At 46.9% G+C, this 17,761-nt stretch overlaps 1 protein-coding gene across 1 annotated transcript in view; it reads left to right on the plus strand.

The window, feature by feature from the left end:
* The window catches only part of LOC112240911 (sialoadhesin), a 75,216-nt gene that overhangs the window by 35,451 nt on the left and 22,004 nt on the right, over positions 1–17,761 (plus strand). Inside the window, exons 11-15 of the mRNA XM_042315060.1 lie at positions 94–315; positions 1,621–1,953; positions 2,064–2,285; positions 2,515–2,856; positions 2,957–3,184. Of these exons, the coding sequence (XP_042170994.1) occupies positions 94–315; positions 1,621–1,953; positions 2,064–2,285; positions 2,515–2,856; positions 2,957–3,184 (1,347 nt within the window). The remainder of the gene's footprint in view (positions 1–93; positions 316–1,620; positions 1,954–2,063; positions 2,286–2,514; positions 2,857–2,956; positions 3,185–17,761) is intronic.

The raw sequence follows: 17,761 nt of genomic DNA on the forward strand, positions 1-17,761 counted from the left end.
ATACAACTGTAAATCATAATGAATTACAGGAGAAAATATATTAACCATCCTGTTAACACAGAGGTGTATGTGGTTTTATACATATTGTTTCAGGTCTGCAGGTGAAGGTGACTCCTGCTGCAGAGGGACAGAAGACACTGACCTGTATCACCACCTGTACTCTGACTGACAACCCCACCTACATCTGGTACAAGAACGGACAACAACTAGATGAGAGCACCTCCCCCCAGTACAAAGACTCAGTCTCCAGTAACTATGAAGACAGCTACTCCTGTGCTGTAAAAAGCCATGAGGATCTCCTCTCTCCTGCAGTTTGTGAGTGTTTATTCATTAATAAGGGACAGATTGAAATTTACTGGGGGATGGGACAGGACTGGTCTTCAAAGTTTAAAATATTTTCACATGACCCTCCCCTTGTACTGTAAAATAAATTGAACACCCTCCCCCTCATAGAATTAACTCAAAATAATGTTTACGACCACAAATAAGAATAACTGTAGAGACCTGCATTTATAAACGTGAATACCGACTTTGCCACTTCAGCCTGCTTTTGAGGCCTGATCGATGCCACGCAGGGCTACGGGCCAGAAGGTTGAGGGTTCCCGACCACCACAGACAAGCTCACCCTGCCTGCCTGTTCCATTACACTGCGATCATATACAAAATATATGCAACACATTTTCCACCAACAGGTTTCTGTGCCAATGCAGCACACAACCAATAAACAAAGCATACCGACTTCAGGCACTTCAATGTCATGGTTTGTGTTTTCAACACCACAATAAATAGACAATGTAAATCTGGACAAACAGAGAATACATCCCTCCCTACCTTGTAGTCTTACCCAGTATTGAAGGCCTGACAATCTCTGAATGTCATTCAACTTGTTGGTGTTTTGTAACAAATGTCTCTTTCCGTTCATCAAATGGCTGCTGCTCGGTTTGGATTGATTGACTGATTGATTTTATTTGTCAGTTAAAGAAATACATATATAAACAATATTATTTTAAGTGAACAGGATTGTTGTTTTAAAGGATTGCACAATAAAGTTGGGGACTTATATCCATTGTGGTTCCTATGTTTTACATAAATACATATACAATTATTCTGAACAAAAATATAAATGCAACATGCAACAATTTCAACCATATTACTGAGTTACAGTTCATATAAGGTCATCAGTCAGTTGAAATACTGTATATTCATTAGGTCCTAATCTATGGATTTCACATGACTGGGCAGGGTCACAACCATGGGTGGGCTTGGGAGGGCATAGGCCCACCCACTGGGGAGCCAATCAGACTGAGGTTTTCCCAACAAAAGGGCTTTATCACAGACAGAATTACTCCTCAGTTTCATCAGCTGTCTGGGTGGCTGTTCTCAGATGATCCCACAGGTGAAGAAGCCGGATGTGGAAATCCTGGACTGAATGTTAAAAAAAACACACAATCCTCCCCAAAACAAAAACTAAATAGATCCCTAATACATCACTGTAAAACTGTATACAATGTATATCTGTGTCTGTGTTGGTTTCATTTTGTAATATGAGAACTGTTAGCATTTCTAGATAGAACTGAGAACACAATCCAGTTGACCTCTTGTTATGTCACTGTGTTTCAGGTGTTCAGGGTCAGAGATGCTACAGAGTGACTTACACCAAGAGGAGAACCTGTGTCTTGAAGGGGTCAACAGTGGACATATCCTGTACTTATGTTGGTTATTATTCCACCACATCATCATTCTGGTTTAGAAGTGATAAGTCGACCCCTGAAGACCTAACCACAGACCCAGGGTATGCAGGTCGTGTGGAGTACACTGGAACATACAGAGGTCCCTTCACCCTGAGAATCACAGATCTGAGAGAGGAGGACTCAGCTGAGTATCGCTTCACTTTTAAAACAGACAACTTTGAATGGGGTCATAGTTTCCCAGGAACAACTCTGTCTGTCACAGGTAATACTACACTGTATGATACAACTGTAAATCATAATGAATTACAGGATAAATATATGAACCATCCTGTTAACACAGAGGTGTATGTGGTTTTATACATATTGTTTCAGGTCTGCAGGTGAAGGTGACTCCTGCTGCAGAGGGACAGAAGACACTGACCTGTATCACCACCTGTACTCTGACTGACAACCCCACCTACATCTGGTACAAGAACGGACAACATCTAGATGAGAGCACCTCCCCCCAGTACAAAGACTCAGTCTCCAGTAACTATGAAGACAGTTACTCCTGTGCTGTAAAAGGCCATGAGGATCTCCACTCTCCTGCAGTGTGTGAGTATGAATGAAACTAGTATTTTATGTGGTATCATTTGGAACAAATAAGAATGGTTTTACTTTCTCTGTCAATATTCTTAACTAGATATATTGGAATGATAAACAGTTTTATAGATTTATGTCAATATATATATTGTTTATTATTCCAAATGAACCTGTCCAAATACATCTAAAACATTTAGTCTCATTATGGTTTCAGAAATTGATCAGTTACATTTTGTTTCAGGTGTTGTGGATGAGAGCTGTATGAATGTGACTTACACCCATCAGAGTATCTGTGCTTTGAAAGGGTCAACAGTGGACATATCCTGCTTTTACACACATCCCAGTTGGCATAACGTCACAGAAGTGTCCTGGTTCAGCAAATGGAAGTCTGGTGTAACTAAAGACCTGAGCCTGAACCCAGAGTATGCAGATCGTGTGGAATACCATCGACAAACAGAAAAGGTCTCCACCCTGAGAATCACAGACCTGAGAGAAAGTGACTCAACTGAGTACAAGTTCAGATTTACAACTGATGAGGCAAGATGGGGGTCCAGCTTCCCTGGAACAACTCTGACTGTCACAGGTAACACACCACATTATACCGTTTTGAAGAGTCATGATGTTAATAATTAACTCACACCAATTCTGAACCATATACTCTTTTTTGCTCTCCTTTAATTCAGGTTCTCAGGTGGAGGTGATTCCTAAATGGAGTTCAGAGTATAAGACACTGTCCTGTAGCACCACCTGTACTCTGAGTAACCCCAACCCCATCTATATCTGGTACAAGAACGGACAACATCTAGATGAGAGCAACTCCCCCCAGTACAAAGACCCAGTCTCCAGTAACTATGACGATAGTTACTCCTGTGCTGTAAAAGGTCATGAGGATCTCCTCTCTCCTGCAGTGTGTGAGTGTTTCTTTATTAACAATACTGTTTAACCTCTGTGTGTGTTGGTTTCACTTTGAGAAGTTGAGAACTTTTAGCATTTCTAGAAAGAACTGAGAATATAATCTAGTTGTCCTCGTGTTATGTCACTGTGTTTCAGGTGTTCAGGGTCAGAGATGCAACAGAGTGACTTACACCAAGAGGAGAATCTGTGTCTTGAAGGGGTCAACAGTGGACATATCCTGTACTTATGTTGGTTATTATTCCACCACATCATCATTCTGGTTTAGAAGTGATAAGTCGACCCCTGAAGACCTAACCACAGACCCAGGGTATGCAGGTCGTGTGGAGTACCCTGACAAAGAGTTATATAAAGATCCCTGCATCCTGAGAATCACAGATCTGAGAGAGGAGGACTCAGCTGAGTATCGCTTCACTTTTAAAACAGACAAGTTTGAATGGGGTCATAGTTTACCAGGAACAACTCTGTCTGTCACAGGTAATACTACACTGTATGATACAACTGTAAATCATAATGAATTACAGGATAAATATATGAACCATCCTGTTAACACAGAGGTGTATGTGGTTTTATACATATTGTTTCAGGTCTGCAGGTGAAGGTGACTCCTGCTGCAGAGGGACAGAAGACACTGACCTGTATCACCACCTGTACTCTGACTGACAACCCCACCTACATCTGGTACAAGAACGGACAACGTCTAGATGAGCCCACTTCCCAACAATACTCTAGTAATATCCTAGTAGTGTTGGGTCATTCTGTGGACAGTTACTCCTGTACTGTAGAACACCATGAGGACCTCCACTCTCCTGCAGTGTGAGTATGAATTAAACTACTATTCTACTTAGAAAGTATCAATCATTTAAGGTCAATAAGAAGGGTATTACTGCTTTATCTATCAATATTCATTACATCATTACATAGAAATTACAGACGATGTCATATATGTATGCATGTCTATAGTTAGTGTAGTGTCTTAACACTTAGTACTTATTTATGTAATAAGAAAGACTCGGAATACAAGCAATGGAACTGGAGCTTCACATTTACTCAAACGAGTTAGTACCAGAATAACATAGAACAACTCTGCGCATGACCAAGGGTGCTCCATCCTTAAAGGGGACATCAGTAATTAACAGAACATAACATTCCTTCTCTTATACAATCAGAGTTACTTTTACCAAACCACAACTTAAACATTTCCCAGAACTTGTTGTAGTTATTTTGCATCTTTTAATTTGAACTTGAACAGTTAGTTTTTGTTTGTTTGTTTATAAGTCTAGTCTGTCTGGTGGACGGTGCCTTCGTTCTGGGTAGGGCCTCGGATTGTCTGGAGGCTCCTGAACATCCTCAGTGTGTGCTTGTTCCATTATAGCTCCTGCTATAGCAGCACCTTCATCAACACGTTCCCTTCTTTCAGCCTGGGGTCTCTTTACTGCCCCACCGTCCTCTACAGTTCCCTGTGTGTCACTCTCAGGATCTCTCTGTGCCTGTTCTCTCTACTGCCCCACCGTCCTCTACAGTTCCCTGTGCCTGTCACTCTACAGTTCCCTGTGTGGACTCTCAGGATCTCTGTGCCTGTTCTCTCTACTGCCCCACCGTCCTCTACAGTTCCCTGTGTGTCACTCTCAGGATCTCTCTGTGCCTGTTCTCTCTACTGCCCCACCGTCCTCTACAGTTCCCTGTGTGTCACTCTCAGGACCGTCCTCTCTCTGTGCCTGTTCTCTCTACTGCCCCACCGTCCTCTACAGTTCCCTGTGTGTCACTCTCAGGAGTTCCCTGTGTGTCTCTCTGTGCCTGTTCTCTCTACTGCCCCACCGTCCTCTACAGTTCCCTGTGTGTCACTCTCAGGATCTCTGTGCCTGTTCTCTCTACTGCCCCACCGTCCTCTACAGTTCCCTGTGTGTCACTCTCAGGATCTCTGTGCCTGTTGTCTCTACTGCCCCACCGTCCTCTACAGTTCCCTGTGTGTCACTCTCAGGATCTCTCTGTGCCTGTTTCTCTACTACTGCCCCAGGACCGTCCTCTACAGTTCCCTGTGTGTCACTCTCAGGATCTCTCTGTGCCTGTTGTCTCTACTGCCCCACCGTCCTCTACAGTTCCCTGTGTGTGACTCTCAGGATCTCTCTGTGCCTGTTCTCTCTACTGCCCCACCGTCCTCTACAGTTCCCTGTGTGTGACTCTCAGGATCTCTGTGCCTGTTCTCTCTACTGCCCCACCGTCCTCTACAGTTCCCTGTGTGTGACTCTCAGGATCTCTGTGCCTGTTCTCTCTACTGCCCCACCGTCCTCTACAGTTCCCTGTGTGTCACTCTCAGGATCTCTCTGTGCCTGTTCTCTCTACTGCCCCACCGTCCTCTACAGTTCCCTGTGTGTCACTCTCAGGATCTCTCTGTGCCTGTTCTCTCTACTGCCCCACCGTCCTCTACAGTTCCCTGTGTGTCACTCTCAGGATCTCTGTGCCTGTTCTCTCTACTGCCCCACCGTCCTCTACAGTTCCCTGTGTGTCACTCTCAGGATCTCTCTGTGCCTGTTCTCTCTACTGCCCCACCGTCCTCTACAGTTCCCTACAGGATCTCTCTGTGCCTGTTGTCCTACTGCCCCACCGTCCTCTACAGTTCCCTGTGTGTGACTCTCAGGATCTCTCTGTGCCTGTTGTCTCTACTGCCCCACCGTCCTCTACAGTTCCCTGTGTGTGACTCTCAGGATCTCTGTGCCTGTGCCTCTACTGTCTCTACAGTTCCCTGCAGGATCTCCCACCTGTCCTCTACAGTTCCCTACAGTTCCCTGTGTGACTCTCAGGATCTCTCTGTGCCTGTTGTCTCTACTGCCCCACCGTCCTCTACAGTTCCCTGTGTGTGACTCTCAGGATCTCTCTGTGCCTGTTGTCTCTACTGCCCCACCGTCCTCTACAGTTCCCTGTGTGTGACTCTCAGGATCTCTCTGTGCCTGTTGTCTCTACTGCCCCACCGTCCTCTACAGTTCCCTGTGTGTGACTCTGCCCCAGGATCTCTCTGTGCCTGTTCTCTCTACTGCCCCACCGTCCTCTACAGTTCCCTGTGTGTGACTCTCAGGATCTCTGTGCCTGTTCTCTCTACTGCCCCACCGTCCTCTACAGTTCCCTGTGTGACTCTCAGGATCTCTGTGCCTGTTCTCTCTACTGCCCCACCGTCCTCTACAGTTCCCTGTGTGTGACTCTCAGGATCTCTGTGCCTGTTCTCTCTACTGCCCCACCGTCCTCTACAGTTCCCTGTGTGTCACTCTCAGGATCTCTGTGCCTGTTCTCTCTACTGCCCCACCGTCCTCTACAGTTCCCTGTGTGTGACTCTCAGGATCTCTGTGCCTGTTGTCTCTACTGCCCCACCGTCCTCTACAGTTCCCAGTTCCCTGTGTGTGTCTCTACTGCCCCACTCTACAGTTCCCTCAGGACTCTCAGGATCTCTGTGCCTGTTGTCTCTACTGCCCCACCGTCCTCTACAGTTCCCTGTGTGTGACTCTCAGGATCTCTGTGCCTGTTGTCTCTACTGCCCCACCGTCCTCTACAGTTCCCTGTGTGTGACTCTCAGGATCTCTGTGCCTGTTCTCTCTACTGCCCCACCGTCCTCTACAGTTCCCTGTGTGTCACTCTCAGGATCTCTGTGCCTGTTCTCTCTACTGCCCCACCGTCCTCTACAGTTCCCTGTGTGTCACTCTCAGGATCTCTGTGCCTGTTCTCTCTACTGCCCCACCGTCCTCTACAGTTCCCTGTGTGTCACTCTCAGGATCTCTGTGCCTGTTCTCTCTACTGCCCCACCGTCCTCTACAGTTCCCTGTGTGTCACTCTCAGGATCTCTCTGTGCCTGTTCTCAGTTCTACTGCCCCACTGTCCTCTACAGTTCCCTGTGTGTCACTCTCAGGATCTCTGTGCCTGTTCTCTCTACTGCCCCACCGTCCTCTACAGTTCCCTGTGTGTCACTCTCAGGATCTCTCTGTGCCTGTTCTCTCTACTGCCCCACCGTCCTCTACAGTTCCCTGTGTGTCACTCTCAGGATCTCTGTGCCTGTTCTCTCTACTGCCCCACCGTCCTCTACAGTTCCCTGTGTGTCACTCTCAGGATCTCTGTGCCTGTTCTCTCTACTGCCCCACCGTCCTCTACAGTTCCCTGTGTGTCACTCTCAGGATCTCTCTGTGCCTGTTCTCTCTACTGCCCCACTGTCCTCTACAGTTCCCTGTGTGTCACTCTCAGGATCTCTGACTCTCTCTGTCCCCTGTTCTCTACAGTTCTACTGCCCCACCGTCCTCTACAGTTCCCTGTGTGTCACTCTCAGGATCTCTCTGTGCCTGTTCTCTCTACTGCCCCACCGTCCTCTACAGTTCCCTGTGTGTCACTCTCAGGATCTCTGTGCCTGTTCTCTCTACTGCCCCACCGTCCTCTACAGTTCCCTGTGTGTCACTCTCAGGATCTCTGTGCCTGTTGTCTCTACTGCCCCACCGTCCTCTACAGTTCCCTGTGTGTGACTCTCAGGATCTCTGTGCCTGTTGTCTCTACTGCCCCACCGTCCTCTACAGTTCCCTGTGTGTGACTCTCAGGATCTCTGTGCCTGTTCTCTCTACTGCCCCTCCAGTTCCCTCTACAGTTCCCTGTGTGTGCCCCACTCTCAGGACTCTCTCTGTGCCTGTTCTCTCTACTGCCCCACCGTCACCTCTACAGTTCCCTGTGTGTCACTCTCAGGATCTCTCTGTGCCTGTTCTCTCTACTGCCCCACCGTCCTCTACAGTTCCCTGTGTGTCACTCTCAGGATCTCTCTGTGCCTGTTCTCTCTACTGCCCCACCGTCCTCTACAGTTCCCTGTGTGTGACTCTCAGGATCTCTGTGCCTGTTCTCTCTACTGCCCCCCACCGTTCCCTACAGTTCCCTGTGTGTCACTCTCAGGATCTCTCTCTGTGCCTGTTCTCTCTACTGCCCCACCGTCCTCTACAGTTCCCTGTGTCACTCTCAGGACTCTCAGGATCTCTGTGCCTGTTGTTCTCTACTGCCCCACCGTCCTCTACAGTTCCCTGTGTGTCACTCTCAGGATCTCTGTGCCTGTTCTCTCTACTGCCCCACCGTCCTCTACAGTTCCCTGTGTGTGACTCTCAGGATCTCTCTGTGCCTGTTCTCTCTACTGCCCCACCGTCCTCTACAGTTCCCTGTGTGTCACTCTCAGGATCTCTGTGCCTGTTACAGTTCTCTACTGCCCCACCGTCCTCTACAGTTCCCTGTGTGTCACTCTCAGGATCTCTCTGTGCCTGTTCTCTCTACTGCCCCACCGTCCTCTACAGTTCCCCTGTGTCACTCTCAGGATCTGTGTGCCTCTCTACTGCCCCACCGTCCTCTACAGTTCCCTGTGTGTCACTCTCAGGATCTCTGTGCCTGTTCTCTCTACTGCCCCACCGTCCTCTACAGTTCCCTGTGTGTCACTCTCAGGATCTCTGTGCCTGTTCTCTCTACTGCCCCACCGTCCTCTACAGTTCCCTGTGTGTTCCCTGTGCCTGTTGTCTCTCAGGACTGCCCCACCGTCCTCTACAGTTCCCTGTGTGTCACTCTCAGGATCTCTGTGCCTGTTCTCTCTACTGCCCCACCGTCCTCTACAGTTCCCTGTGTGTCACTCTCAGGATCTCTGTGCCTGTTCTCTCTACTGCCCCACCGTCCTCTACAGTTCCCTGTGTGACTCTCAGGATCTCTCTGTGCCTGTTCTCTCTACTGCCCCACCGTCCTCTACAGTTCCCCCCAGGTGTGTCACTCTCAGGATCTCTGTGCCTGTTCTCTCTACTGCCCCACCGTCCTCTACAGTTCCTGTGACCTCCTGTGTGACTCTCAGGATCTCTGTGCCTGTTCTCTCTACTGCCCCACCGTCCTCTACAGTTCCCTGTGTGTCACTCTCAGGATCTCTCTCCCTGTTCTCCTACTGCCCCACCGTCCTCTACAGTTCCCTGCACCCAGGACCGTCTCTCTACAGTTCCCTGTGTGACTCTCAGGATCTCTGTGCCTGTTCTCTCTACTGCCCCACCGTCCTCCCTACAGTTCCCTGTTCTCTCTACTGTCTACAGTTCCCTGTGTGTCACTCTCAGGATCTCTCTGTGCCTACAGTTCCCTGTGTCACTCTCAGGATCTCTGTGCCTGTTCTCTCTACTGCCCCACCGTCCTCTACAGTTCCCTGTGTGTCACTCTCAGGATCTCTGTGCCTGTTCTCTCTACTGCCCCACCGTCCTCTACAGTTCCCTGTGTGTGACTCTCAGGATCTCTGTGCCTGTTCTCTCTACTGCCCCACCGTCCTCTACAGTTCCCTGTGTGTGACTCTCAGGACTCTCAGGACCGTCCTCTCTCTGTGCCTGTTCTCTCTACTGCCCACCGTCCTCTACAGTTCCCTGTGTGTCACTCTCAGGATCTCTGTGCCTGTTCTCTCTACTGCCCCACCGTCCTCTACAGATCTCTGTCCCTGTTCTCTCTACTGTGTCCTCTACAGTTCTCACTCTCAGGATCTCTGTGCCTGTTCTCTCTACTGCCCCACCGTCCTCTACAGTTCCCTCAGGATCTCTGTGCCTGTGTCCCTGTTCTCTCTACTGCCCCACCGTCCTCTACAGTTCCCTGTGTGACTCTCAGGATCTCTGTGCCTGTTCTCTCTACTGCCCCACCGTCCTCTACAGTTCCCTGTGTGACTCTCAGGATCTCTGTGCCTGTTCTCTCTACTGCCCCACCGTCCTCTACAGTTCCCTGTGTGACTCTCAGGATCTCTGTGCCTGTTGTCTCTACTGCCCCACCGTCCTCTACAGTTCCCTGTGTGACTCTCAGGATCTCTGTGCCTGTGCCTGTTCTACAGTTCCCTACTGATCCCCACCTGTCCTCTACAGTTCCCTGTGTGTCACTCTCAGGATCTCTGTGCTGTCTCCTGTTCTCTACTGCCCCACCGTCCTCTACAGTTCCCTGTGTGACTCTCAGGATCTCTGTGCCTGTTCTCTCTACTGCCCCACCGTCCTCTACAGTTCCCTGTGTGACTCTCAGGATCTCTGTGCCTGTTGTCTCTACTGCCCCACCGTCCTCTACAGTTCCCTGTGTGTCACTCTCAGGATCTCTGTGCCTGTTGTCTCCTGCCCCACCGTCCTCTACAGTTCCCTGTGTGTCACTCTCAGGATCTCTGTGCCTGTTGTCTCTACTGCCCCACCGTCCTCTACAGTTCCCTGTGTGACTCTCAGGATCTCTGTGCCTGTTGTCTCTACTGCCCCACCGTCCTCTACAGTTCCCTGTGTGACTCTCAGGATCTGCCTGTTCCCTGTGTCTCTACTGTTCTCTCTACTGCCCCACCGTCCTCTACAGTTCCCTGTGTGACTCTCAGGATCTCTGTGCCTGTTCTCTCTACTGCCCCACCGTCCTCTACAGTTCCCTGTGTGACTCTCATTGATCTCTGATCCTGTGCCTGTTGTCTCTCGATTGTTGTGCTGTTTTCTGTGGAATGCATTTGGTTAATGTGACGCCGCCACATTATGTCTGGGCTCACTTGAACCTGGTAAGTTCTGGGTCCTGTTTGTGTGTGTACGGCCCCTCTTGTCCATTTCCCTCCTCTTCTGTAGTCTCGCACCATCACTTCCTGTCCTGTTTGGAGATGGCGCTCCCGGCCACCGGAGAGCATCTTGGCTTGTTTGTTCAGCACTTCATTACGCCTGTTTGGCTTCATGATGTCCAGCTGTGTGCGGAGAGGCCTCCCGAACATCAGTGCGGCTGGGCTTTCATTTGTCGTGGCATGTGGGGTGTTTCGGTAGGAGGCCAGGAACTTGGCCAGTTTTGTTTGCAAAGTCCCTTCGTCTCGTTTTGCTGCACGGAGTCCTTGCTTTAGGGTTTGCACAAAGCGTTCTGACAGCCCATTGGTGGCAGGGTGGTTTGGAGCTGAGGTTGAGTGTTTGATTCCATTTACTGACATGAATCTTGTAAACTCGTCACTTACAAAAGCTTGCGCGTTGTCACTTACCAGCTGCAGTGGCAAACCGAAGCGTGCAAACGTTGTTCTGAGACACTCTATCGTCTGAGCTGAGGTGGAGGAGTCAGTGCAAAACACCTCTGGCCATTTGGAATGGACATCAACTATAACCAGAAACATGTGCTTTTCAAAGGGACCAGCGTAGTCCACATGAATTCTCTACCATGGCTCTGCGGGCCATTCCCATGGGTGGACTGGGACAGGAGCAGGCATGTGAAGGGTTTCCAAACATCCACTACAGTTCTTCACCATGTTTTCTATCTGTTGATCCAGACCTGCCCACCAGAAGTGGCTCCTTGCGAGCAGCTTCATTTTGACAACATGACCTTCATGTAATTGCTGCAAAACTAGATGTTGGCATTTCTGGGGTATCATGACTCTCATTCCCCACATCAAACATCCTTGGTACGTTGTAATTTCATTTCTCCGCTGGAAATACGGAGTCAGCTCCTTTCTGCCAGTAGCTGGCCATCCTGACATGGTGTAGGTGTACACTTGTGACAAGGTCACATCTTTCCTTGTCTCCTGTTTGATAACTGTGCTTGTGACTGGTAGTGCCTCAAGCTGAGCGGTATGGAACATGTCCACTGCATCCACCCTCCTTTGTCTTTCTCTTGTACACGGCAGTCTGGATAATCCATCTGCATTTGTGTGGAGGGATGACGGCTTAAACTCAATGTCATACATATGACTGGCAAGGAACAGGGCGTATCGCTGTAACCTGGCTGCTGTCATCGCCGGAATGCCTTTCTTTGGACTGAAAATGGAAAGCAACGGCTGGTGATCTGTAACCAGTGTGAAACACTGCCATATAGGTATGGGTGGAATGTCTTGCCGCCCCACACTAGTGCCAGTGCTTCTTTGTCGATTTGTGAGTAGTTTTTCTCTGCATCATTCAATGTTCGTGACGCGAATGCAACTGGCCTCTCTGACCCATCTTTCGGTGTGTGTGAAAGGACGGCACCTAAGCCATAAGGGGACGCATCACAAGCCAACTTCACTGGCATTTCAGGGTCGTAATGTATCAGGACCTGTTCAGATGTTATGAAAAATGCAAAAAAATGCATTTTCACACGGCTCTGTCCACCGCCATGTCCTATTCTTTTCCAGGAGCTGATTTAGAGGCTGGAGTACTGCTGAAAGGTTTGGGAGGAATCTTCTGTAGTAATTGATCAGTCCCGTGAAAGATCTCACTTCTGTGATATTTTGTCGTCGTGGTGCCTGTACCACTGCCTCGATTTTGTCCTGTGTTTTGTGCAATCCATTACAGTCAATCTCATGTCCACAGAAGACAATCTTGTCTTTGAAGAACTCACACTTCTTTAAGTTTGCCTGTAGACCATACTCTTTCAGTCTTTTCAGGACCTCTTCCAGGTTAGCCAGGTGCTCTTTGTCGGTGCGTCCTGTTATGATCATGTCATCCAGGATACACTGGGTTCCTGGGATTCCTTGCAAAATCTGGTCAATAGTTCGTTGCAAATGGCTGGGGCTGATGCAATGCCAAAAACCAGGCGGTTTACCTGTATAGACCTTTGTGTGTGTTTATTGTCAGGTACTGTTTGGAACTCTCTTCAACCGGTAGCTGCAGGTAAGCCTGTTTCAGATCGATTTTACTCAAGTGTTTCCCACCAGCTAGTGCAGCAAAGATGTCATCCAGGCGTGGCAGGGGGTATTGGTCCACATGCAACATTGAATTCACAGTTACCTTGAAGTCCCCACACATTCTAACAGACCCCTCTTTCTTCACAAAAGGAACTATGGGTGTGGCCCATTCGCTTCTGTCCACTTTCGTCAGGATCCCTGTATCCTGCAAGCGATCGATTTCCGCTTCCACCTTTGGTCTCAGGGAGTATGGAACAGATCTGGCTTTGCAGAATTTTGGGGTTGCATCATCTCTTAGTACAAGTTTTGCTGTGAAGCCTTTTACTGTTCCCATCTGATCACTGAAAACTGTGTTGTATTTCTTCCGCAAGTGTTCCAGTGTTTGGTCTGTACCATTCTCTTTGGACTGGAACGTGTGGAGCATTTTCAAGTCACACCAGTTCAGCTTTATTTTTGAAAGCCATTCCCTGCCAAATAATGGGGGGCCAGTTCCAGGCACCACATACAGCTGTAACTGCTGTGTTTGTTTCCCCCCCATAATGCACTCTGACCTGCAACGCCCCCATTGGGCTCAATCTCTCTCCTGAGTATGTCTTCAGCAACACATTTGTGTTCTTCAGCTTGATAGCCTTAAAGTGCTCATTGTAGACGGTAGTGGAAATTATAGACACTGCAGATCCTGTGTCCAGCTCCATTTTGAGGGGTTTGCCTTCGATATCTGGTGTCACCCATATTATGCTACTGCTGGGAGAAGTCACTGTGTTTAACTCCATTGTACCAATTAATCGTTCATCTGAATCACTGCCTCTGTTTTCTGCTAGTGCATTCACAGACCCTTTCATTTTCTCAGTTTTCCTGTTGTGACTGAATTTTGCTTTGCATGCTCTTTGAATGTGCCCCCTTCTACTGCATTTGTGACAAATTTTGTCTTTGAAACGGCAGTCCTCTGCTCTGTGACCATCTCTGTCACACCTGTTGCATTTTTCAGCCACACGGGGGCGCTGTCGACTGTGTGAAAACTTGTGCAGGGAAATTTGTGACAGGTCAGTACTTCGATTTCCATAGATTTCCATAGCCACAGCAATTTCAACAGCCTTTGCAAACGTGAGCTCTGATTCTGTGAGCAAACGTTTTTGAATGTGTTCATGTTTCAGTCCACAAACAAATTTATGAATGTGTCATTTAGGTTCTCTCCCAACTGGCAATGTTCAGACAGTTTCTTCAACACTGCTACATATGTACTAACACCCTCCCCCTCATTCTGATCTCTCTTGTGGAAACGAAAACGTTCCGCGATGAGGAGTGGTTTAGGTGATAGGTGATTTTGCAATATCTCCACAATCTCTGTGAATGTTTTATTTGAGGGCTTCAGAGGGGCAGTCAGATCTCTTAGCAAACTGTATGTTTTTGGGCCAATTAAACTCAACAACGCTGGTACTCTTTTGTTATCAGCAATGTCGTTTGCAATGAAGTACTGTTCCAGTCGTTCAATGTAAGTTGCCCAGTTTTCTTGCGTGTCATCAAACACATCTATTTTCCCGATGCTAGCCATTCTCATTACCTCCGGCTCCATGGGTCTTTGATTTGCCGCCTCGTTCTCGTCAGCTCTCCCCTCGTCTTCACTGCTTGCTAGTTGTTGTGCTACAGGGTCAAAATCTTCCTCTCTTCCTACGAACTCCATCTGTATTCGTGATGCACACTGCAGGTAATCATCCTCGTCGCCATTGTAGTGTCTTAACACTTAGTACTTATTTATGTAATAAGAAAGACTCGGAATACAAGCAATTGAACTGGAGCTTCACATTTACTCAAACGAGTTAGTACCAGAATAACATAGAACAACTCTGCGCATGACCAAGGGTGCTCCATCCTTAAAGGGGACATCAGTAATTAACAGAACATAACAGTTAGAATGTTCGGTACCTCAAACACTTGAAGAATAGTTTAGTAGACACTCAAGTCCTAAAGTATCTCCAAATGTATTATTGTTCATGTTTTGTGTAAGTGATAGTTTTAGATAGTCCTCTGACTTGAGATACATATTTTTTTAGACATGACGTCTTTTGAGGTAGTATACAACAGTCCTAAACCTCTGACAAATTCTGCTTTACTAGATGCCCCAAAGAACACCTCAGTGTCAGTCAGTCCCTCTGGTGAAATAGTGGAGGGCAGTTCAGTGACTCTGACCTGCAGCAGTGATGCCAACCCACCTGTGGACAAATACACCTGGTACAAGAAGAACGTAACCTCACCAAAAGCATCAGGACAGAGTTACAGCATCACTAACATCATCTCTGAGGACAGAGGAGAATATTACTGTGAGGCCCAGAATGGAAGAGGATCTATGAACTCTACAGCTCTGATGATCATTGTAGCAGGTAAAGTTACATCTTCAATCTTCAATACATGATGTTCAATAATTTAAAATGATGTTTAAGGTATCTTATTCTAGTTTGCCTATTAACTTTGGTTTATAACTATAACTACATGGCTTATATATTACAAGGATTACATTAATGTCCTGTTTTGCTCCTATATTCATTTTCACTTCATAATAACCTGTATTCACTTATCATCTATATTATTCTTTTAGGGAAAAAACCTCAGTTCCAAATGCAGCTGTAGGAATCATATGGTGGTTCTGGGTGTCATACTGGCTTATGTCTCTCTGGACTCATGTGGTTCAGTTGAGTGAAAATGCATATTTTAAAGATAATTACAACTTATATTAATCTATAACTACATGTTACTTAAGGAGACTCTTATTACACCTTCAATAACTCATTCATTATATTTAAAACAAATATATTTCTCCAAAACTACATTGACATAAGACTGTTAACAAGTATTGCATCAATGGTACAGGTGAGTCTGTTATAAATGCCAGTACTTATCATCTTATTAAAATATTATGGGGGACAAACCTCAGTTCTGACTGCAGCTGTAGGAATCATAGTGGTTGTTCTGGTTGTCATCCTCTGTCTCTCTGGACTCATGTGGTTCAGGTGAGTGAAAATGCATATTATCATGTTGTTCATTATTTAAATGTAGCCCTCTGATTTGTTGTTAACTTCATTTATGAAGTAATGTATTTATTAATTAATGTGCAAAACAGGAAGAAGGCCTCCAAACCCTCCAACACAAGAGACACAGCAGATGATGGACAGGTGAGTCTGTTGGAATCAGAAGGATGACTGTGATGACTGTGTATTCTTTGTGGAACATTTCCACTCCTCCCTGTGCTGCTCTCCATGGTGAGACTCTCTGTCCAGTGTATGACAACATCTCAAACATAATGAACCTACTGCAGCACAGACAGATGTCATTAACAGACAAACCAGGATGATGTTCACTGACGCCAGTGTCCACTTCTCTGGCTCAAAAACCAGGAAGGTCCTCCACTCCACTATCTGAGTGGTTCCCCAGAAAGAGGATGAGGATGTCCATGCTGCAAGTGAATTTCATTGAACTCCCAGTGCTGAACCCGGGGCATATTCTAACATTGAAAGGTCATTTTGCTGCAGTTTAGTTGTTAGATTCAAAAGCAAAACAGTTGACATTCTTGAGACCAAATGGAAGTCAAACTACAAACCCAACTATGGACATCTCAAGACAGTTACTATGACATGTCTATAATGAAGGAGTGATGTGATGATGGTTTTGAGGAACTGTTCTCTTCTGTTCCAAATGGCACCCTATTCCCTATTTAGTTCACTACTGGTTAAAGTAGTGCATGCAAAAAGGGTGCCACCATTTGGGATGCAGATTTGTTTAACATTGTTGTTTCTCTCTTCAGTCCACGTGCAGCACAAGCAGCTGAGGAGGACTCCCTCTGTTCTCTACAGTACAGTCAACAAACCCAGAACCAAGAAGACCTGAACACAAACCCAGAACCAAGAAGACCTGAACACAATAAACCCAGAACCAAGAAGACCTGAACACAATAAACCCAGAACCAAGAAGACCTGAACACAAAACCAAGAAGACCTGACAAATCCAGAACCAAGAAGACCTGAACACAAAACCAAGAAGACCTGACAAATCCAGACCCAAGAAGACCTGAAAACAACAAACCCAGAACCAAGAAGACCTGAACACAACAAACCCAGAACCAAGAAGACCTGAACACAACAAACCCAGAACCAAGAAGACCCAAACACAACAAACCCAGAACCAAGAAGACCCGAACACAACAAACCCAGAACCAAGAAGACCCGAACACAACAAACCCAGAACCAAGAAGACCCGAACACAACAGACCCAGAACCAAGAAGACCCGAACACAACAAATCCAGAACCAGAAGAAGACCTGAACACAACAAACCCAGAACCAAGAAGACCTGAACAGAAGAAGTTTGACAAAACCTTGTGTATCTGGACCTGTATATCTAAACTAAGTGATATAATGCCTGTGGAGGTGTGGAATATTGACCATTATAAACTGGGTGGTTTGAGCCCTGAATGCTGATTAGCTGACCGGCGTGGTATACCAGACCGTATACCATGGGTATTAACATTGGTATTTACTGGTCTAAGTACATTGGTAACCAGTTTAAAATCAGGCACCTCTATGTTTGTGGTACGTGTGGGTTGTGGTACGTGGCCAATATACCATGGCTAAGGGCTGCATCCAAGCACTCCGAGTTGCATTGTGCATATGAACAGCCCTTAGCGGTAGTATATTGGCCATATACCACACCTCCTCGGGCCTTATAGCTTAACTTTATAATGGCAACAACCCACTTCAGGGGTTTGTGTTATATGACCAACATACTGTTCCACGGCTTATTTTAAACTGGTTAACAACATAAATAGAACAGTAAACAAGTCTTTTTACGTCATACCCGTGGTATATTGTCTGATATACAGTATAGTCTTCTGAAATGCTGTTTCAGCCAATCAGCATCCAGGACTAAAACTACCCCGTTTATAATAGTATTTAATAATATATGCCATCAAGAAGACACTGTCACTGTCATTACAG

The sequence above is a fragment of the Oncorhynchus tshawytscha genome, unplaced genomic scaffold, assembly GCF_018296145.1.
Source record: "Oncorhynchus tshawytscha isolate Ot180627B unplaced genomic scaffold, Otsh_v2.0 Un_contig_4783_pilon_pilon, whole genome shotgun sequence".
NCBI lineage: Eukaryota > Metazoa > Chordata > Actinopteri > Salmoniformes > Salmonidae > Oncorhynchus > Oncorhynchus tshawytscha.